The following is a 23,638-nucleotide window of genomic DNA, read 5'->3' as shown; positions in this document are numbered from 1 at the left end:
CTGCAATGAGATAAAAATTCAAACCGAAGTTCAAAAGCATTCAAATCTTCATAAAAGAGAAATGAAGACCTTTTATCCTCAATATGGATTTGAAAAAGTCAAAGGACCACGTTCTTCTTCATAAAACATTCGTTTAAAAAACTATAATATGAGACCCACATATTGTAGAAAATCTCGAAGGTATAGCAAACCTTATACCCTTAAGAGATATCACAAATATTCAAATTACAAGAAACCCACTAAAATACAACAAAAGAAAGCTCAAAAAAGAGGGAAAAAAGTGTTTTGCTACAAACGCAGAAAAGGACATTACGCCAATAAGTGTCCACAAAGAAGTATCCATGAAATAAATGAAGAAGAAAATTCTTCAGATTCATCCTATATTTTTTAATTTAAATTATAGGAAATTTCATATGAAACCGATTCAGAAATTTCAAGCCAATCTTCATCAGATGAAAGACCAAGAGCATGTGAAAAGACCCATGCAAATGTGTTTTAAATGAAATAAATGTCTTAACTTCTGAACAGGATTTATTATTTCAAACTATTAATCCTGTTTCAAATGAAGAATTAAAAAGAAATATTTTAATAAAAGAGTCTTCTTCAAAACCATTTCCAAAAAGGAAAACAATTCCTGAAAAAAGTCTTTCCAAAATTTTAAAAACAACAAAAGAAGAAACACCAGTTTCTATTGATGATTTAAAATTTGAAATCAATTGCCTAAAAAGAGAAATTTCTCAACATAAATATGAGATTTAGAAATTAAAAAAGAAATTTCTTAAATAAAACAAAATGATAATTTAGGAGATTCAGATATAGGAAAAGATTTTCTAAGTAATTTAAATCCTGAAGTTAATTTAATTTCAAGAATAAGTTTTCAAAAATGATATTGTTTAATTACACTAGAAATAGAAGATTTCAAAATTATTTTCATAGCACTAATAGACTTAGGTGTTGATCAAAATTGTATTCAAGAAGCTTTAATTCCTACAAAATATTTTGAAAAAACCATAGAGGTTATTTAAAAAGCTTTAATTCCTACAAAATAACCCAACAAAGGCTAGATCGATTCAAATAAATTCAAACTTTCTAACACATTACAGGAAAGAAATTCAAGACTTATTAGATAAAAATCTAATAAGGCCCTAAAAAAGTCCATGGTCGTGCGCCGCCTTATATGTCAATAATGCCGAAAAAGAGCGTTGAGTTCCAAGGTTAGTAATCAATTACAAACCTTTAAACAAAGTCTTGGAATGGATTAGATATCGAATTTCTAATAAACAAGATTTACTCAAAAGAATTGCAAATGCAAAAACATTTTCAAAATTTGATATAAATTCGGATTTTGGCAAATTCAAATTTCTGAAAAAGATAAATACAAGACTGTTTTTAATGTTCCGTTCAGACAATACAAATGGAATTTAATGCCTTTTGGGCTAAAACTGCTCCCTTAGAATTACAAAAAATCATGAATGATATTTTTAATGATTTTCAAGATTTTACAATTGTTTATATCGATGATGTTTTAGTTTTCTCTCCAAGCATAAAAAGACATTTTAAACATATCAATATTTTTATAGATATCATAAAAGAAATGGTTTGGTAGTCTTTCTACCAAAAATCAAATTGTTTGAAACAAAATTAAGATTTTTTGGTTTTGAAATCCACTTAGGAAAAATTAAGCCCATTTAAAGATCAATTGAGTTTGCTTTAAATTTTCCTGACCAAATCCTAGATAAAACCCAACTTCAAAGGTTTTTGGGTTGTTTAAATTATGTATCTGATTTCATCCAAAACCTCGGGCCCATTTGCAAACCAATGTACCAAAGGTTAAAGAAAAATCCAAAACCGTGATCCGACAAACACACCCAGACTATTCAAAAAATTAAGTCTAGTCAAATCAATCCCTTGCCTCAGTCTCATTAATTCAAAAGCAAACCTTATCATTGAAACTAATGCCTCTGATATCGGATATGGAGAAATCCTAAAACAATGCCTAGATAAGACCAAATCAATGATCTGATTCCATTCAGGAATTTGGAATGACACACAAAAAACTTACTCAACGATGAGAAAAGAATTACTTGTATTAGTTCTTTGTGTTCAAAACTTCCAAGTAGAACTAATCAATAAAAAAATTCATTATCAAAACAGATTCTAGAGCTTCAAAATTTGTGTTAGAAAAAGATGTAAAAAATATTATCTCAAAATAATATTTTGCCAGATGGCAAGTCATACTGTCTTGTTTTGATTTTGAGGTTGTGTCTGTAAAAGAAGAACAAGACCCCCTAGTTGATTACCTCTCAAGGGAGTTTCTAACTCCAAAACTCTGTCTCGAAAGAAAATGTGTTTGGAAAAGGGAAGTGTTAGAGGAAGAACAAACTCTACATCTTCAAAGGTCTACCGCCCATCTTCTTCATCTAACTCTACACCCTCACCTATGAGTGCAGATCAATATGCAATGGATTTAGTGTTTACCATGGTAACCTGATCTAGAGCAAGATCGCCCGGCATATGGATTGGATCTACCACAGAGTCATCAACTCGATCTACCTAGGCCTTCAGCGAATCTCGTCCGTCCTTCTAGCAGAGTCATTCAAATGAGGCTTCTTACCTTTCCTTCATCCAATATAGAGTCTTCTACTCCTCCTTCTACAATTTATTCGCAAGTTGTCACCCCTAATAAACAATTTGTGCCAAAACCCAAGATTAAAACTTATTTTCAAAAAATGATCATTGTCTATGATCCTATCATAGAACATGAATATCAAAGTCTCACACTAGAAGAGACAGTTTCAAAAATCTTCCCTGGGGTTTCAATTTCCTTCCAAAAGACCTCAGAAAAATAAGAAAATTCTATGAGTTTATTCTAGTAGACACCAAGTCTGTAGAAATAACTCATGTTTCAAACAAAAAAAAATCCTTCAAAAATTATTTTTTCAAAATTAAAAATTCTCAAAGCAATCAATCCAACTCATTGGACTCAAGGAATTTTTATAGAAAATCCATTTCAAAGCCTTTTGTTCCTCAATCCTACTCCTACCAAGATTACATCAAAGCTTGGTTTAGAGGATTTTGGTTTTCAAATAGGAACCACACATGATTCATCTCTTTTTGCCAAAACACCTACAAAATCAATTTTCCTTTATGGTTTATTCAATGGTGGAATAATTTTGGTCTTACAGACGATATTCTACCAAATCCAATTCACGAATCATATTTTTATTTCACAAGAACAATTTAAAAGAATATTTTTCATAATTCGATGAGATTATGCCTTTATTTTTAAATCCCATGGATATTTTGTTGGAGCTACAACACAACATCATATCTTCAATACAAAATGTTGGTTAAAACTCTCAAGATCAAATAGTGGGAAAAATATAATTTTCAACATGCCACCGTCAAACACATGTAAGAATGGTTCACAGAGAACAGATATTTACAAGATCTTGATCAAAGAAAGAACGTTGAGTTCTTAAATAATAAATCAAAACTTCTTGGAGCACTTGCTCAGGCCACAACTGATGTAGATTTCCAAAGATTATTATCGACAGTGGTAAATGCTTCATCATCTTCAAAATCAGCATCTTCTTCCATACAGGAAGATGAGGAGCAAGCAGATCCAGAATACGATCTGGACGACCCATTTCTCGACTCACAACCTATGTGAGCTTTGAATCCAGGATTCTCGACTCATAACCTATGCGAGCTCCCAATCCAAAAACATGTTTCAAGAGAAAAATATGTTCAACAATCTTCTAAAAGAAGATTTCTATTCAAAATTATTATATTAGTTTTATGTGTGTGTGTATATATATATATATATATATATATATAAAAGTGTAATGTATATTCTCATCACTATTGTAATTTATGAGTAAACTTCATAAATATTCTACTTTATTTAGTAAATATTATTTTGTCATCCAGAAATCTAAGAAAATATTTAAGAAACAAGTGCCAATAAAGACCAAGTCCAAGAGCTAAAATAAAATTGCGTATATTTCATGGATATTTTTACTACGTTTGATGGTCTCGGTCGTAAGTCGCAATGATAAAGCGTGGTGAGTCCGTTGGTCAACCAGTAATCCATCGTAGGGAATACGATTAATGGTATACATGATTTACTACTTGCAAAAAAGGACAACAAATATGGAAAAGAGCTTCAATTTCTCCTTGGAACAATGACCGACAAATCCTTGTTTTGTCATATATTTTCTCATTTATTATATAGATAATGTTGATATTGATAATAAATATTTGTGAATAATAAATAGGTTAGTTATTAAATATGTACAATAATTAAAGTAATGTAATAATGAAGTAGTTTATTAGTGGAAGAAATTTTCACATTTAAGTTTTGTACAAAGATGGATTCTTATCCATCATTCATTATTTAACTTCTTGTATAAATTAATTTAGTTTTTAGGATTTTAAGATCAACGAGAATCTTATCATAAAGGGGTCCTATCCTATCAAATTCAATCTTATCTTCTTTTTAAAATCTTACCGGATAAGGGGTCCTATCATATCTGATTCGATCTTATCTTTTAATTTTTTCTATTTTAATTGTATTTTAAATATGGGGTCTATAAATAGACTTCCAAGTTGTAATTCAAAGCACATCGCGAAATATTATCGAGCTCTAAAACAATAAGCTTCTAATATTATGACTGATTCCACTGCTTTTTGCCTAACATCCTGTGTCGATAAGACAAATAAAACGTTATAAAACAGGGATAAAGTTCTTTTATAGTTCAGGATGCATAACTTGATCAATTTTTCTCCTTTTCTTCGCATTTTCTTCCAATTCGTATGCTTTAAGGCTTCATTATTTTACATAAAATGCTACAATATCTTGTATTTCTACAAGTTATCACATATCACACACTCACATTTTTTATAAATATGTTAAGGAGGAATTCAACCAATAATGTATTACTACATTCTTTTTGCCGCTTGTTTAGTTAAGTTAAGGTCATCCCTCTGTCGAATGACAACATCCATTGCTTTATTCTTTCTCTTGATTGATTGCAGCATATAATTGAACAAGACAAATAATATAAACATAAAGATTTTCTGGTACTACACACATAGAATCAATAACATGAAGAGATAAATAAATGAGAGAATGGAAATAGAAGGAAATTGCATTCATAACTAAAACTTTAGGACTTTCCGCCATGAGGTTTGAATTACAGATACAGCATAAGAAATTACAACTGGAAGTAAGAGAAAGTACGTCGAGCCTTTGAGTACAATTTCTTATAATCATTGGCTCCATTTTCTGGCTATTACACTGAGGGGAAGCGTGGATGGAGATTTCTCTCAACTATGTTTCAAGCTCTGACCTAAAATATCGAAGAAAGATAAAGGATTAAGTGAGCTTGTTTTAAAAAATTTTGCACACTTGTTCTAAAGGGATAACCTTCTAGTTATAGGCGATGATGGATGGGACTTAACATCATCTAAGCTTCATTAATTCTCTGATAAAGCTTCTCAGCGCCCTGGAGACGTTCATTTCGTCCTTTTCTAACATTCGTACCAATCATTTTGTCTTCTAACGATGTAAATCGCCTAGAATAATTTCTCTGATTGCCTAGTGGTTGTGTGTCTCTTCGCGTAACGTTTTCTCGATTACTTTCTTTTTCACCTAAAAACCTGGGATTAAGACATAAAAACTATGATAAACAAGCATAAAACTCTTTTGCTATTTGTAATGCATAATTAACTTATTCTATCTATTTAGCTACACGTTTTTTTCTTTTTCTAGCATTCAAACTTCATTATTCTACCTAAAAGGCCATAATAACTTGATTTCTACAAGTTTAGGGTTTAGAACATCAAAATGGTGATAACTTGTAAAAATAAAAGTTATCACCCAATCCGTCATACTCTTGTCAAACCTAAAAGACCCCATACAAACACACAACCGCGTGCAACACTAAGCTCGCAATGGCCATGATATTTGCGCAACTTGCTTGACTTGCCTTGTCACCTATGTTGTACATCAATGTCCACAATCAAATTTCTTTGTTCTATAATCTCCTTTTTCTTAGACATGTACTCTTTAATTTCTTCCTTCATGTGATCTGAACATTTTCTACAAGCTGTGACATTTATATAACCACTAACAATGTGTTGTTTCATTCTATATACCCATCATTTTGTTATTTTTGAAAAAAATCCACACACAAAAGTATTTATATCTTAGTCATTTTGCAATCGACCATATTTCCATGTCGGATCTTTCCTCAAATTATCATTAGCCATCTATGACCTATGTTATCAAAATCAGTATGAAGTAATAAAAAAAATTATTAGAACAAAAATTGTCAATCGTATGGCAGACTTGGCAGTAGTTGTGAAAATTGCAAGTATGAAGTTTGGCTAATCGGTAATGATTTTACAAGGATTAATGATGGAAAAAATAGACTTAGGAAGCTTCTTTGTCTTCTTTTCCCTTCTGTTTTTGCACCAAAAAACAAAGTAATGGCACCAAATATTTGTGTTTAAACAAGATGGGATGGAGATAAAGTTGAAAAAGAAAGAGGAATATGTAATCATGATTTATGTGAAGAAGAAGAAGAAGGATGGCCAGTGGCCCTGGCCGGCATCGGTGACACGTGACAGAGCTCCATTAAAGGCAGAAAGAGAGAGGGAACAGCAAACGCAAAGCTCGATTGAAGAAGTCATTAAGTTTAAACCGGAGAGAAGAACGTCTTTTCGTTTCTTAACTTTGAAGCTACGCAATTAGGCTTAAAAAATAGATATAATAATATATTTTTTTAATTAATAAAGACCAACCCACATATGATACAAAAGCTTGCGCCTAGCCACCTTTTTGCGTCTTTACGCCTCAAGGAAGTCGCGTGAAGGCACGCGCTTAAGCTGCGACTTATGGAAAATGCCCCACCTATTCGAGGAGAAGACTAAGGCGCACGACTTGGGCCTAGGCACGCGTCTAGTGTCAAGAACATGCTTGTTCAGGGCGTTGTTTGCTTATGGCTGCTTATCCAAATACCCCCAAATTATCTTGTCTTTATGTTTTCTTAATTGTTTAATCTATTGCTTTCATTTTCATGTTGTTGACCTAGGGTGTGACATTTCAGTATTTTCATATGCAAACTTGCCACGGCTAAAAATGTTCAATATGTACTATAAGGGAGGCATAGTAGTTGAATCCTCAACCAAGCCTTGTTGCATTCTTTGCAAACTAAGCTTTTCTTTGCAACTGACAGTCTTCAATGCTTTCATTTATAATGTTTTCAATGATTTCCTTTCTCTCTCATGTTTTATAAAATAATTTTCTCAAGAACGTGAAGGGAGGTTACATCATACCATAAGTTTGTCTACAGTTTTCAAATTGTTTACGACTGACTTGTTGACCGAGCAGAACAAGTGTCGTACAATCATGTTTGAAATGTTACGATTATGACAAGTGGTATCAGAGCTGAATTGGCTAATCAATAGTCAAGACAGAAACATGTCGACGATGAATCAATCGGGCAAGGCCTAGAAAAACCAACTAGTAGAGCTGGAAGAGTAGATGCTCTACCTAGTGGAAGTTCTCGACTCCATCCGCTTCTTGGAGTTTCGTCTCGAAGAAATTTCTGAGAAAGCTAATACTGTCGATGTGGTGGCCGACCATGTCAAAGGATTGCTAATACAAGAGTTGTTGGCAAGAGGCGACACTCTAAAAGGAAAAGTTGGAAGAACTGGTAGCCATGAACGTGAGGACAGTTCGACGGGCTCTGTTGCCCATATTGAGGAACGTTTCATTAAGCTAGATAGCTCTCAGAAGACACTTTTAAAGATGATAAATGACATGTCGGAGGATTTTTGAGCTACCCTCGATGTCGTTGGGAATGAAATCAAAGATGTGAACACAAGATTGAATCTCACAATGAAAGCAATGGCAAACCAAGCTCTGGCCAGAGGAACGACTCCTATTAACAGAGTAAAGATTCTGGAACCCAAGCCCTTCTATAGGGAAAGGGATGCAAAGGCCTTAGATAACTACATTTTTTATCTCGAGCAATACTTGAATGCCATAAATACGATCGCAAAAGAAGCCGAGCAATACTTGAATGCCATAAACACGATCGCAAAAGAAGCCAAAGTCACATTGGTGATGATCCATCTATCCGAGGATGCCAAGTTATGGTGGAGGTTTCAGTATGTTGACATTCAAGAAGGATGTTGCACAATAGACACTTGGGATGCTTTAAAGAAACAACTATGCTCGCAATTCTTCCCCGAGAATGTTGAAATCTTGGCTCGAAAAAAATTATGTGAACTAAAACACACTAACAGCATTCGTGAGTATGTAAAATAGTTTGTAGGACCGATGTTAGACATACGTGATATGTCTGAGAAAGATAAAGTTTTTTGTTTTGTCGAAAGACTGAAACCGTAGGCGAAGACAAAGTTTTATGAACAAAGAGTCCAAGACCTCACATCAGTATATGTCGTAGCCGAATAGTTGTTGGACTTGTCAAATGACCCTTAAGATGTGAGACATCATCAAAGCTCCTCATTTGAGGGAAATAAGAACAACCACCCGAGTTCTCCCAAAACTGCCAAGGGAGACAAACGTCCTAGTGGAGACCACAGGCCCTACCAACCGAATATAGGAAACACCTGGCGAGGACCAAATAATTAGAATGCATCCAATCATCCTCTCAGTTGTTTCATATGTAAGGGACCACATTTGGCTAGAGAATGTCAGAACAAAGTCGCCTTCAATGCCTTCCAAGCCTTTTTAGCCTCAGATGTAGATGATAAACTGGGTCAAACAGAAGGGGAAGTGGACCAGAGAGAAGAAGGTGATAACCCTCAAATGAAGACCTTAAAATTCTTGTCATCTCTCCAGAAGAAGGTAGGGGAGATAAGTACACCAGTGGAAAGGGGCTTAATGTTTGCTAACACCTAGATCAACCAGAAACCAACCAAGAGCACTATGGTTGATTCCAGTGTAACTCACAATTTTATAACAGAGGTAAAAGTTAGCGAATAAATCTTCATTGGGAGAAGGATACAGGGAGAACGAAAGCCATGAATTATGTTTCTCTACCTATCGTCAGACTAGTGAAATGAATGATGATAAGGTTGGAAGGATGGAACAGCCTCATAGATTTTATGGTTGTAAAAATGGATGACTTTCATGTGGTACTAGGAATAGAGTTTCTACTTGAACATAAAATGATACCAATGCCTTTAGCCAAATGTTCGGTGATCACTGGATCTACCCCCACTGTTATACAGATTGACATTCACCAGCCTAACGGGTAGAAAATGATTTTGGCAATTGAAGAAGAGTCTCGCTTGAGACGAACTAACGTTTATGGCCATCCCACTTGATTCGTTGGAGAACCTAGGGGAGACAGTCCCCAATGACATTCTGTGTGTCCTAGAGAAGTACCACAATGTAAGGCCTGACAGTTTGCCCAAGTCTTTGCCACAATGAAGGATGACTGATCATGAGATCGAGTTATTACCATGGGCAAAACTACCTACAAAGAATGCTTATCGTATGGCTCTATCGGAGTTAGCCAAACTTCGGAAACAATTAGATCAGTTATTAAATGAAGGGTTTATTAAGCTTGCAAAAGCTCCGTATGAGGCCTTAGTTCTTTTACAAAAGAAGAAGGATAAGAGTTTACGATTGTATATGGACTACCGTGCCTTGAACAAGCTCACGATTCGCAACAAGTATCCACTTCCCATAATCACTGACTTGTTTCATAGCTTACATGGGGCAAAGTATTTTTCAAAGTTAGACATGTGGTAAGATATTACCAAGTAAGAATTGCACAGGGAGACGAACCTAAGACAACCTGTGTCACAAGATATGGAGCATTTGAGTTCCTCATAATGCCATTTGGTCTTACCAATGCCCTTGCAACCTTTTGTACACTAATGAACCAGGTCTTCCATGAATATCTTGACAAATTTTTTGTGGTTTACCTAGATGATATAGTGGTTTATAGCTCAACCATGGAGGAAAACAGGGACCACCTTCAAAGGGTTCTTTAAAAATTGAAGGAAAACCAATTGTATATCAAGAGAGAAAAATGCTCCTTTACGCAAGAGTAGATAAAATTCTTGGGCCATGTGATAGAGTGTGGCCAAATTGGGATGGAAGAAGGAACGATTGTTGTGATACATGATCGGACAATACCAAAATTAGTATCAGAATTACGCTGCTTCCTCGAATTAGCAAATTATTATAGGCAATTCGTGGAAGGATTCTCCAAAAGAGCAAGTCATCTGACTGAGTTACTAAAGGACATTCAATGGGTTGGACCCCTAAGTGTCAAGCCGCTTTCGATGGCCTGAAGCAAGCCATGATGGAAGGACGGTTTGAGGAATCACTGATGTGACCAAATCTTTCGAGGTTGAGACGGAGCGTCTGATTATGCATTAGGTGATGTTCTTCTACAGAATGGACACCTGGTCACATACGAAAGTCGAAAGTTGAGAAGAGGTATATCATGTCTAAAAAAGAGATTATTGTAGTGGTACATTACCTGAGGGCTTGGAGACAATACCTACTAGGTTCCACATTTATTGTGAAGACGAATAACAGTTTGGCCTGCCACTTCTTTACTTAGCCAAAGTTGACTTCGAAGCAAGCAAGGTGGCATGAATTTCTGGCCGAGTTTGATTTTGAATTTAAACATAAGAAGGGGTAGAGCAACCGAGCTACTAATGCCTTAAGTAGAAAAAATGAACATGCAGCCATGTGCATGTTAGCTCACCTTCAGATGAGTAAGATTGACGAATCAATTAGAGATGTCTTAAGAGAGTCCTTGCAGAAAGATCCTGCTATTCAGAACGTTATGAATTTAGCTAAGGCAGGTAAAACAAGATAGTTTGTTACATGAGTGTCACGACACCCTTGTCGGCTAGCCATCCTGGATGGTAGAGGATGTACGCTTTGTTGAAGAAGGGCTGCTTTTGGCCAAACATGAGAGATGACATCATGTAGTACACAAAGACATGTCTCATCTGTCAACAGGATAAAATCGAGAAAGCAAAGGATGTCAGACTTCTCGATCCTCTGCCAGTTCTAACAAGACCTTGCGATAGTGTTTCTATGGACTTCATCACTCATCTTCCTAAGGTAGGTGACTTTGAGGCCATCTTGGTCATCATTGATCGGTTTTAAAAATATGCCACCTTCATCCTCACTACCAAGCAGTGTCCAACTCAACTGATAGCCCAATTGTTCTTTAGGCATGTTGTTAAATTCTGGGGAATCCTGACAAGTATAGTGAGCAACAAAGATGGTAAATTTATTGGCTCCCTTTGGATGTAGTTAATTACCTTCTTGAGGACGAGTCTGAACATATCCTCAAGCTACCACCCTAGACCAAGGGTCAAACCGAGCGATTCAACTACATGCTCGAAGAATATTTGCGTCATTTTGTAAATGCAAGGCAAAAGAATTGGGTCCAGTTGTTGGATGTAGCCAAATTCTGTTTCAATGCTCAGATAAGTTTCGTTGATTGGGAGAAGCCCATTTGAGATTGTTTTTGGTAGGCAACATGTATTGCCACACCTTGTTGATCATCCCTGTGTAGGGAAAAAACCCCCAAGCCCATAACTTTACGAAGGAGTGGAAATAAATAACAAACATCGCTTGAGCATACCTAGAAAAGGCCTCGAAGTGGATGAAGAGATCAGATTTCAGGGACGCAAAGACCAACACCTTGTCAGAAAGTACAAAGGACTAGTAGAAGTGTTGAAAACGGTAGGGAATACATCTTATAGAGTAACGTTACCCATATGGATGAAAATCCACCCAGTAATTCATGTGAGTAACCTTAAGCCCTATAATCAAGATACCGAAGACCTGCAGCAAAATGTCGTAGTTTACCCAATCATCGACCTTAGTCAGAAAGAAGACAAAGATGTTAAAGAAATTCTGACTGAGCAAGTAAGAAAGGGCAGAAGACCCACAAGAAGGATGCACCAGTATGTGGTAAAGTGGAAGAACACCTTCCTGTGGAAGAAACCAGTTGGGAACGTGATGAAGATCTAGAAGCCTGGACACAGAAGATAAAAGAATTCAAGCTTTGCCAGTTGATAGGGACGTCAACTGTTTAGGTGAGGGAGAATATCACGAACATGCTTGTCCAGAGCGTTGTTTGCCTATGGCCGCATGGGGAAAGCAATAGGCGTTGTTTGCCTATGGGAGAATATCAACTGTTTATGTTTTCTTCATTGTTTAATCTATTGCTTTCATTTTTGTGTCACCGACCTAGGGTGTGACATTTCAGCATTTTCATATGCAAGCCTACCAAGGCTAAAAATGTTCAAAATGTACTATAGAGGAGGCATAGTAGTTGAATCCCCGACCAAGCCTTGTCGCACTCTTTGCAAACTAAGCTTTTCTTTGCAACTGATAGACTTCAATGCTTTCATTTATGATGTTTTTAATGATTTCCTTTCTCTCTCACGTTTTATAAAACAATTTTCTCAATAACGTGAAGGGAGGCTACATCATACCATGAGTTTGTCTGCGGTTTTCGAATTTTATACGGCTGACTTATTGACCAAGCAAAAAAATGTTGCACAATCTTATTTGAAAGGTTACGGTCACTCGCACGACTACGGGTGTTCTTATGAGACCACTCACACGATTAAGGGTGTACCTAATGTTCACATGCACAGTTAGGGGTCATTTATACTGTGTTTATATGAGGTCACTCACATGACTAGAGTTGTTTTGACGGAATCACTCATACGATTAGAGGTGTACCTACGTATCATAGACATCATTAAGAGTGTGTACCTATGATCACTGGCACGACTAGGAGTGTCCTTACGAGATTACTTGCACGATTAGGTTTGTTCATATGGTCTCACTCGCCCAGGTGTGCCCTAATGGGTACACAACATTATTATTATGTTCCTAATGGGAAGTTAACATATCATCTAATGGGACTAGTAATTGGTCTCTTGCTGGGTATATTTTATATACCAACTTTTTTTATATTTAATATTTCAGGCAAAAGGTAGAGGATTTGGAAAGCTAGCGAGCGACATAAAGGACCTGTGACATGTCATATGGGGACCTTGTTTTGCTTCCACATTTTCTATTATCAGTTTTTCAGTGTTTTGATTTTTAGACATTTTATTTAAAGTTTTATCTCATTTGTTTATTTATTTATCTTTAAAATTGTTAGAATTTGTTGGTCATGTTTTCAAATTATTTTTACTGATATTGCAAATTTTATGCTTTATGAACATAAAATTTGATATTAATTTTATAAGAAGTTTAGTTTTTTTTTTCATCAAAGTGTCAATTGTTATTTGTTTTTTGAGTAATGACCTAAACTTGGTTTAAAAGTTTGGGTCGTTACATAGGGGTTGCTATATCTCTAACACGTTGAAAATAATTATAGACTCATAGATGCATAACACATGTTAATTACATTGAAAATAATTATAGACTCATAGTTTGAGAATGTGGGTATTTTGGTATTTTATAAAATAGCATGCACGTACTGTAAGTGCCATTTGCTAAAAACCTAAAGAAAAAAAATGGTTTTGAAATTTTTCAAAATGACCACTAAAATTCTTTCTATATCCCTTATTATCCCAAAAATTTTGGAAGTGTTAGGCCTCAGGCACCTGCGTTGGGTTGAAGTCGCTTTGTGATGAGACGGCTGGATTACTGTCGATTGTTGCGGTTGTAGATTGAGGTTTTAACTATAAGAGCCTAAATAGGGCCTCTATTTACATGATGGACCCAATATTGTCATATATTTTTCACGAATGTGCTAATCAGCTACAATTTTACACAAATATAGAGCCCAAATGACCAAACTATCCACTTTTAATATTATTAATATATTAAAAAAAAAAAAGGAAAGTGGACCATCTCATAAGGAAAGCGAAACGTGGGAATGGTTTTCTTTATTCAAATATTGGGAAAACTTCACCTGTTAAAGAAACTTCCAAACGGTGGTCTTCTTCATTCAAAAATCTATAAGGAACATCGTTCTTCCATTTTCTATGTAAATCTATCGGGTATAGCAGACGATAGTATATACTACAATTTTGGCCACGTCTAATAACAAATAATAGAAATTTAATATATCATTAATTTCATATTATTTTAAATATGCAAATGGATATAATGATCATTGTACAAAATTATTTAAAATATGCAAGGGTATATAATGACCATTGTACAGTACTATTCAAGTACGAAAAGGAAAGGGCGTGGAATATATACTTAACTGACTTTAAGCTATGATTCACAATTTAAGAAACAAATTTAATAACATGAAACAAATATGCACTCAAAGGAATCGTTGAAAAAACCATGATAATATACTGCCATTTTGGCCATACATGATAAGAAATAGTAGAAATATATGCATCATTGTTTATGTATTATTTTAAATATGCAAATGTACATAATGATCACAACACAAAATTATTTTAAATATGCAAGGGTATATAATAATCACTGTACAATACTATTTAAATATGAAAGGGAAAGGATGTGAATTATATACTTGACTGACTATATACTATAATCCACAATTTAAGAAACAAAGTTAATAACATGAAACAATTAGTTGAAGGAGATGATTGAAAACTTCAACAGAAAATTAATTTATATGACAAAATTTCATAAACATAATTAATAATATGAAAAAATATGCACTCACCGGATAACTTGAAAGGAAATGACCAGAATAAGAAGGATAGGACAGAGAGAGATCAGAAAGTATATAAATTGGATGGAGAGAGTGATCGATTATGGCACCAGAAAGCTGGATAGAGAGAGCGAAAATAGGATGCGTAAATGATGTGCAATCAACAGAAATTAAAATAATTGTGTGGAAATTCTTTAATATATTCTTACCATAATTGCCTTAATTTTATATCATATTTAAAATGGATATCTAATAAATGATATCCAAAAATTAAATGAAAATAAATATATTATTGGAAAATTTTCATAAATAAAACAAACAGGTAAAATATTTACGGTCTGTATAACAAAATGAAGCCCATGAAGTTGATCATTTTTAAATATTCCAGGTTTGCTCTTCCCTTTTATCGTATTTCTTCTCCTCTTCCTCAACGATTTTTTTCTTTCCATCGTCTTTCTTCTCTTCCTCTTTTTTTTTTTTTCCGAATTGTTATTTGGTTCAAGATCGTGCATCATAAATATAAAAGATCTATTTTTTTTTCAAACTGTTATTTAGTTGTTCAAGATCTCCTAAAAAAAACATCGTTTAGATTTGTCTGTATTAAAAAAATAGATAAATATAAACGATCATGTAGCAAATAATCTTAAAATAAATCTAAACGATCGTGTATAAAGTAAATATTCTGTCGTTTTGTTATATTTTTTAAAAGACTCCCATATTATTTATTTAATATATTAAATAGATAAGTTATAAGACGGGGTCTTTTAAAAAATATAACAAAGCGGCAAAGTATTTACACTGTATAGAATAATTCCAATAATAGAAAAAGCCCAGAGGCCCACCGTGTAAAATACCAAAAATGCTCCGTCAACCATGCCGTCAACAACGTGCATAATATATTTGCGATCATTTAGATTTAGTTATTGTTTAGTACGCGATCGTTTGGATATAGGCTAAAATTTATCTTTTCAATTCTATCATTTAATTTTGTTACACAATCGTTTAATTTGGTTATGTTTAAATTTGGTTACACAATCGTTTAGATTTGTCCCCAAATCTAAACGGTTTTTTTTTCAAAATTTGGTACACGATTTCTTTAATTCTTTTGGTACACGATCGTTTAGATTTCTCTAAACGATAATTTATTTTTTTTACACGATCGTTTACATTTGACTACTCCAATCTAAATGATTTTTTCAAGATTTTTTATACACAATCTTTTATTTTTTCTACACGATCGTTTACTTTTTTTACACGATCGTTTACATTTGGCTACTCCAATCTAAATGATTTTTTTTCAAGATTCTTTATACACGATCTTTTATTTTTTTACATGATCGTTTACATTTGACTACTCCAATCTAAATGATTTTTTTCAAAATTATTTATACACGATCTTTTAGATTTTGCTATTTTTTGTATACGGTCGTTTAGATTTGGTTACCCAAATTTAAACGACAGAAAAAAAAGAGGAAAAGAAGAAAGACAATGGAAAGAAATCACAGCGAAAAAAAAAGAGGAAAAGAAGAAATACGATGGAAAAGTTAAACGACGTAAGAAAAGAATCAGAAAAAAAGAAAGACGATGGAAATAAATCATAGCAGAAAAAAATAAGAGGAAAAGAAGAAATACGATGGAAAGAAATCGCGGCAGAAAAAAAAGAAGGAAAAAAAGAAAGACGATGAAAGAAATCGCGAGGAAGAGAAGAAAGATGGAAGGGCAAACTTAAAATATTTAAAAAATGGATAACTTTATGGGCTTTGTTACACGTAAATAGTTTGGTGTTTTGTTACATTTATGAAAGTTTCCCTACAAGATACCTAATAAATGTGATATAAAATAATTACAATATTATATTATATATATATTTCCAAAAATAAAAGTATTTAAAAATATAAATAATTAAGGGGAATTTTCATAAATATAACAAATAGGTAAAATATTTACGGGTCGTGTAACAAACCCCATTAGCTATTTTTAAATATTTCAGATTTGTCATTCTCTATTATCTTTTTTCTTCTTCTACTCGTCTGCAAATTTTATCGTCTTTCTTCTTTTCCTTTTTTTTTAAACTGTTTTTTGGTTCAAAATTGTATATTAAATATAAAAGATATATTTTTTTTCAAACTTTATTTGGTTGCTCAAGATCGTGTACATTGCACTACAAGAAATCGGGATTTTCCGACGTCGAAAAACGTCGAGGAAAGTGAAAAATACGTCGGGAAAGGATCTCCCGACGCAGTCCTCGGCGTCGGGACAAACGTCGGGGGAAGTGAGTCGGGATAGGCTTTCCCGATGCTGTGTTGGTCATGCGTCGGGAAAGCCTCTCCCAACGCCGTCTTTCCCGACGCAATCCACGACGTCTGGAAAGCCTCTTCTGCTTTCCCAACGCCATGTACTGCGTCGGAAAAGCCTCCCCCCACAGGCTTTACCGTGCAACTTTGTTAAGGAACCGTTTTGCCGACACTATACTGAAAGTTCGAGAAAAGCACTTGAAAAGGTTCGTTAAACTTGAGATTTTTCTTGTTTGTCCAATGTTAGGGCAACCCTATGATGCACAGACGCACACATATTCATTCAATGAAAGTTGTTTCAATAAAAAAAAATCATTTAAGATATATTTGTTTTGAAAGTCATTGACTGACTTAGCTATAGGGTGACAAACGGGATCCTGAAAAAGTGAGAATGGAGAGAGAAGAACTTGAAAGACAGCAAAGAGAAGGTTGGCGGCGAGCTACGGATGGAGGAAGGCTGAAGCTGAAGTTGTAGTCGTGACGACGGACGACAATGACAATGGAAGGGACGACGACGAGCTACGGACAGCGACAAATTTTTCTCTCTTCTCCGAACCCTTTCCCTTTCATTTTTAGTTCTGTGTAAAACAGAAATGAAATAAATAATCAGGGGATCTCCCGACGCACTACATACGGCTACGGCGTCGGGAAAACCTAGATCTTTTCCGACGCACTACTTGCCTTTCCTGACGCACACTTACAGCGTCGGGAAAACCTAGGCCTTGGGAATACCCCTTATTTCCCACGTGAGGCTTTTCCCGACGCACTACTTACGGCGTCGGGAAAACCTAGGCCTTTCCCGACGCACACTTACGGCGTCAGGAAAACCTAGGCCTTGGGAATACTCCTTATTTCCCATGTGAGGTTTTTTCCGACGAATTACTTACGACGTCGAGAATACCCCTTATTTCCCGACGTCTTGTGCCCGACGCATGAATTGTGCTTCGGAAAAACCTCTTATTCCCAACATTTTACTTTATGCATCGAGAATAGCTTTTTCTCCCGACGTCTTACTTTATGCGTCGAGAGAACCTCTTATTCCCGACGTCTTTTATGCCGACGTCTTTTTTGACGTCGGAAAAAGTCCGATTTCTTGTAGTGTTGGATAGCCAAATATGTACAAAAAAAATAGATAAATCTAAACGATCGTGAATCTTGAAAAAAATTATTTAGATTTGGATACGTTTGTCTAACCAAATTAAATGATTGTATACAAAAAATTGAAAAATTGTCTAGACTAAATCTAAATGATAGAGTATTAAATAAGCCAAATTTAAACGTGTAGCAAATATATTACACCCGTTGTGTTGACGGGTGGTTAAGATCACATTTTGTTATTGTTCATATTTTATTATTGTTCGTTGCGGCTTATGGTCTTTTTCGGTTTTCGAAATTGATGAATGAAAAAATTAATCAGATTCTGTAAAATCAAATATAAAATAGTGTTTTCTCAAATTTTTTGTTGTAGATTTTGTCATCGGAAAGATCATCGGCCAAAGTAATCTATTAGTACAAACACCTAAATGGCAGAGACAGAAGAACAGAACAATGGCTTCCGTCAAACCTGAAGCAGAAGCGTCCAAACGTGCAGAAAATGTCGCTGAAACCGAAAGGAAAACGATGACGCCATGGGAGCAGCACTCTGCTGTAATAAGCCTCCCTCGTTTCGACTACAATGCACCGTCTGCGCTTCTTCACCGTTGCCAGTCTGGGTTCCTCATCACTTGCACTATCAGTGAGAATCACTTCTACCATTGCTTGCAGTGCCATATGTCCTTATTTGGTTCTTTAACTGTATTTTGCTATCGATTGGTCGCTATTTTTATTGCCGTCAAATAAAAGAATGCTCGTAAATTGGTATTTTTGGTTAGCGTAGTGCCAATTAACTTCAAATTTCAGGTTTTGTTTACATGCCGTTTTTTATGGGGAAGATTTTAATGCCATAAACACGTGCTCTTCCATTAGCGTTCTTTCATTTGCGCTGTGGACTTTACACTTCATCGGAATATTTGCCTGGCTAGTTTTGGAATCTCTTGAATCAGCCCTTTTGTGATAGTCATGTGTGGTTTCTGATTGGAGAGGAATAATGTAGATTTTAAGGATCATGAGAGTTCTTTGGAGGAATATGGTTATCTTCTAGGTGTACAGTTTTGGATTGGAACCCCCTTTTTGCGTAGTTAGCTCTGTGGCTCTTTTTGCTCGGCTGTCGTTGTTTATGCAGTTTCATTTTTTATTGTGTATTTTTGTGCATTTTACTTCATTTCCCCCCATCTTATAGATGTTCATATCTGAATGACGCCTTTCAATTTAACTGAGTTAGGATGGAATTTCTTACTTTAAAATAATAAATAAAAGTAAGAGAAAATACTATAATTCCTTTCTTTGTTTTTCAGAGAGGGAGAAGAGTGCCACAAAAGAAGCTATCTTTATCCTTGAAAAGGTTATGTTTTATTACTTTGTTGAATATTCTCCACGTCATGCATTCTAACCTTCATGACTTCGTGTTTCTATCTAACGAGACTTTCTGAAGTTTAAATGGTAAATTATTGAGTTGAATCTAGGGTGTTTGAAGATACTAATTCTGTTCTGGCGATTTTGATTTGATCTGCTATATTGCCTTCGAAATGACCTAGGGACTTCATACTTGAATTTAGAGGCCGTAGCATGAAAAACAATTGCTGAAAAGTTGGTTAGAATTGGGTTGGGATTAAATACATTTCCATTGGAAGAGCAGATACAATAGTTCTATTAAATCATAAGAGATTAACACAACCATGTAACAGGAACTTGGAAATCTAATTAGTTAATCTAGTCACTATAATATATTGAAATAGTGATATTACAAAATATCTTATGAATGAATTGCTTTTGACATCTCCACACACCTACATTTTGAAGAAATTTCAGCATCCTCATTCTAAAAAAGAGGAGAATTCCTCAACCACTTCTTATGTAAAGTCCATCCCACTTCATTCATCAAGTGATATTTGAGCCATGCTCTTAACTTAGCAATGTGGTTAGAGTCCTTGGGTGTTGAATAAAAAATCAGTGAGTCTTGTACAATGAATACCTAGATTGGACAAAGAGGTGCTTGATACATGGCAAACAAGTAAAGCTCTATCATATTAGGTAGATTTGGATGTATAGTAGTCATATTAGATTAGGTAGACCAATAGGAAGAGTATATCTTTGTTTGAGGGAGAAGATTAAGGACGTGATAGCGGTGGATACCAAGTACATACCACCACAATGTGATTTGTGGTGTGCTTCATTTGACTTAGCTCTTGATCCTAATAAGAGTAAGAGCCTTCTATAAGTGAGTGGAGGGAGAATATCTCAATTGGAATGAGATATTTTGGCTGTATTTATTGAAAACAACAACACACAAATTTTCGTGGAGACCCTAGTACAGGAAGAAAAACCATGGTGCCAAGTTTTCTTATTATTTTCTCATAATACAAATAATACAAAGGGGAAAGATTAATAGGCAACATGAGCCAAGATAAAAAAGGAAATAATAATTAGAGTTACCAAAGGAACAAAAGAACTCATGGGCTTTGAAAAAAGGCTAAGCCCACTTATTCTAACACCCTTCCTCCTCAAGTTGGGATGTGAATGTCTGTAAGATCCAACTAGCTGACACAAGAATCAAAAATCTGTCTAATAAGCCCCTTGGTTAGAATGTCAGCAACCTGTTGACTTGAGGGAATGTAAGGAATGCATATGCTACCATTGTCCAGCCTTTTCTTAATAAAGTGTCTATCAATCTCCACATGTTGGTTCTATCATGTTGAATAGGGAAGCGATGCTAATAGCCGCCATATTATCGCAGAATAACTTCATAGGCATCTCATAGTTTTGATAAAGATCATATAAGATCTTTTGTAGTCAAATCTCTTCACATATTCCTAAACTCGTAGCCTTGTACTCAGCTTCAACGCTTCTACTGGCCACAACCCTTCCTTTTTACTTCTCCAAGTTATGAGATTGACCTACACGAACGTACAGTACCCTGAGGTGGGTTTTTTTTCAACAACAAACCTTGCCTAGTCTAAATTAGTATAGGCCTCAATACATCGTCTGTCAATTTTCCTGAACATCAACCTTTTACCAAGTATAGCAGAATTTTGTTAATTGCCTCCATGTGTTCCTCGTAAAGAGTTTGCGTGAACTGGCTAACTGTACTAACAACACATAGGAGATATCTGGTCGAGTATGGGATAAGTAGATCAACTTTCCTACCATGTGTCAATACTTTTCTTTATCAATTGAGACTTTATCAACTAAATTTCTCAGTTTAGCATTAAACTCGATAGGTGTATCAGACGGTCGACATCTCTTCATACCTCTTTCAATCAACAAATCAAGAGTGTACTTTCTTTGAGACATATAAATGCCTTCTTTAGATTTGGCTATTTCCATCCGAATGAAGTACTTAAGATTCCTCAGATCTTTAATTTCAAATTCATCTCCCATTTCCTTTTTTAGTTGGGCAATCCAACAGTGTCATCCCCTGAAAGCACAATGTCATCAACATAGACAATCAACGTGGCAATCTTCCCAGCCTTGGAGACTTTCGTAAACAGAGTAGGATCAGAGTGCCTCTGACTATATCCTTGGGACTTAATGAAGGTGGTTAACCTGTCAAACTCTGCTCTTGATGACTGTTTTAACCCATATAAGGATTTCTGAAGCTTGCAAACCCAATGTTCAAACTGGGCTTCAAAGCCTGGAGGGGGCTCATATAGACTACCTCTTCTAAATCTCCATTGAAGAATGCATTCTAAACGTCTAGCTGATATAAGGGCCAATCTTTATTCACAGCAACAAATAAAAGGACTCTAATGGTGTTTAGCTTTGCAACGGGAGAAAAAGTCTCAGAATAATCAATCTTATAAGTCTGAGTAAACCCCTTTGCAACTAACTATTAGGAATCTACCTCAAACTAGTATAATCAGTCCTAACGAAGGGCTAAAATAGAGGTAGCACTCTGTTATTTATACTACTTTAACCAGAAAACAAGGTTCACAAGAAGACTTAACAAAAAAATGTAAAGAAAACAATAAGACATACCCAACACCTTTAAAAAGGGACTGGGAAATCCTCTCCCTTAGCTTCTGCAGCTTTTACACAAAAATAAACCGTACCTACAACATTCCCATTATGTTCTATTTATAGCACTCTCTCTCTCCTACTCGTGGCCCCACCTATCACGATCTTTTCCCCAATCATTTCCTCATCATTTATTTGCTGGCTAATGACCTTTCTGCCCCTTCTTTTATATGTGTGGATGATCGACGGCCCAACAATATCCCTAGATTCCAAATTCACCTTGTCCTCAAAGTGAAATGTAGGAAATTGTTGGTTCATCTGATATACCGACTCCCAAGTAGCTTCACTTTCCAGCTAGCCCTTCCATTTGATTAGCCATTCATTTGCTCCCACTCTTTACCCCATCGTATTCCCATCACTGTCTCTGACCATAATTGCAATTTAAATTCCTCTGTTATTATTGGCGGTCGGTGTTGCACTTGCTGTTGTTTTCCAAGCCTGAGCTTCAATTGAGACACATGGAAAACATTGTGAATAACAGCTTCCGATGGCAGTCATAAATAGTAGGCAACTTCTCCAATTTCCTCAATTGTTTTATAAGGTTCATAAAACTTAGGAGCAAGTTTTTCACTCCTTTTTCTAGCCAGTGAGTGTTGCCTATAGGGTCTCAGTTTAAGATAATCTTCTTCTCCCACTTTAAACTTCAGTTCCCTTCTCTTCAAATCAACCATTTTCTTCATCTGGTTTTGAGCTACACTCAAATTTTCTTTCAGCACATTGATGGCCATATCTCTTTCTTTCAGAATCAACTCTACCTCATTGTTGGAGGATTTCTTATCTCCATACGAGATCAAGGGTGGAGGAAGAAGATCTCAAACCCTAGCTGCCGAGCGACTCTACAACTAAGCAGCAAGGCGCAAAGAATTGTGAAGAATTTGAAAAGCTTTTTTTGAAGCTACTTTTTCTCTTGTTGTCTAGCAGAGGGTCCGAACTGCTAAGCACCTAGCATGAATAATAAATAAGGAAGACGGAGCGGTGGCTACCCCGAGGTACTATTTATGAGGTAGTAGATTATTAGTAGTAGTATCTCATTGAAGAACCACTACTATGTTCTTTCGTGTCGAAAGTATGGATTTAGAGCGGCACCTTTTATCATGAAAGAGCTGAAACGGAAACTTCTGCAGGGAGGTCTACCGAACACCAGTTGGAAAGGGGTGGTTTTGGTGGAAGCATGAAACATGGTATTGTACCACAATTCAGCCTAGGTGATAAATTTGTGCCATCTACTCGGTCGCTCATTGCAAAAACATCTCAAATAGGTCTCTAAGCATCTATTTATCCTTTTAGTTTGCCCATCCATTTGAGGATGGAAGGCTGTACTTATCTTCAATATAGTGCCCATGGTTGAGAATAACTCTTTCTAGAAGTTACTTGGGAATATTTTGTCCCGGTCTGTGATTATGGTTTTGGGGATGCCATGCTTTCTTACCACCTTATCAATGAATGATTCTGCCACTTGTTTAGCTGAAAAAGAGTGTTTCAATGTAACGAAATGAGCATATTTGCTTAATCTATCCACCACAACCAGAATTACATTAACTCCCCCTG

The 23,638-nt window shown here is 35.4% G+C and overlaps 1 protein-coding gene across 1 annotated transcript in view; it reads left to right on the top strand.

Annotated features, from left to right (window-relative positions):
* Positions 1-18,388: 18,388 nt before the first annotated feature.
* The window catches only part of LOC103499095 (uncharacterized), a 29,432-nt gene continuing 24,182 nt past the window's right edge, over positions 18,389-23,638 (top strand). The window contains exons 1-2 of the mRNA XM_008461989.3: positions 18,389-18,713; positions 19,372-19,418. Of these exons, the coding sequence (XP_008460211.1) occupies positions 18,527-18,713; positions 19,372-19,418 (234 nt within the window). The 5' untranslated portion in view covers positions 18,389-18,526. The remainder of the gene's footprint in view (positions 18,714-19,371; positions 19,419-23,638) is intronic.

Source organism: Cucumis melo, chromosome 10 (genome assembly GCF_025177605.1).
Source record: "Cucumis melo cultivar AY chromosome 10, USDA_Cmelo_AY_1.0, whole genome shotgun sequence".
Taxonomy (NCBI): domain Eukaryota; kingdom Viridiplantae; phylum Streptophyta; class Magnoliopsida; order Cucurbitales; family Cucurbitaceae; genus Cucumis; species Cucumis melo.
The sequence above is the reverse complement of the archived record's forward strand: the minus strand, read 5'-3'. Positions and strand labels throughout refer to the sequence as shown.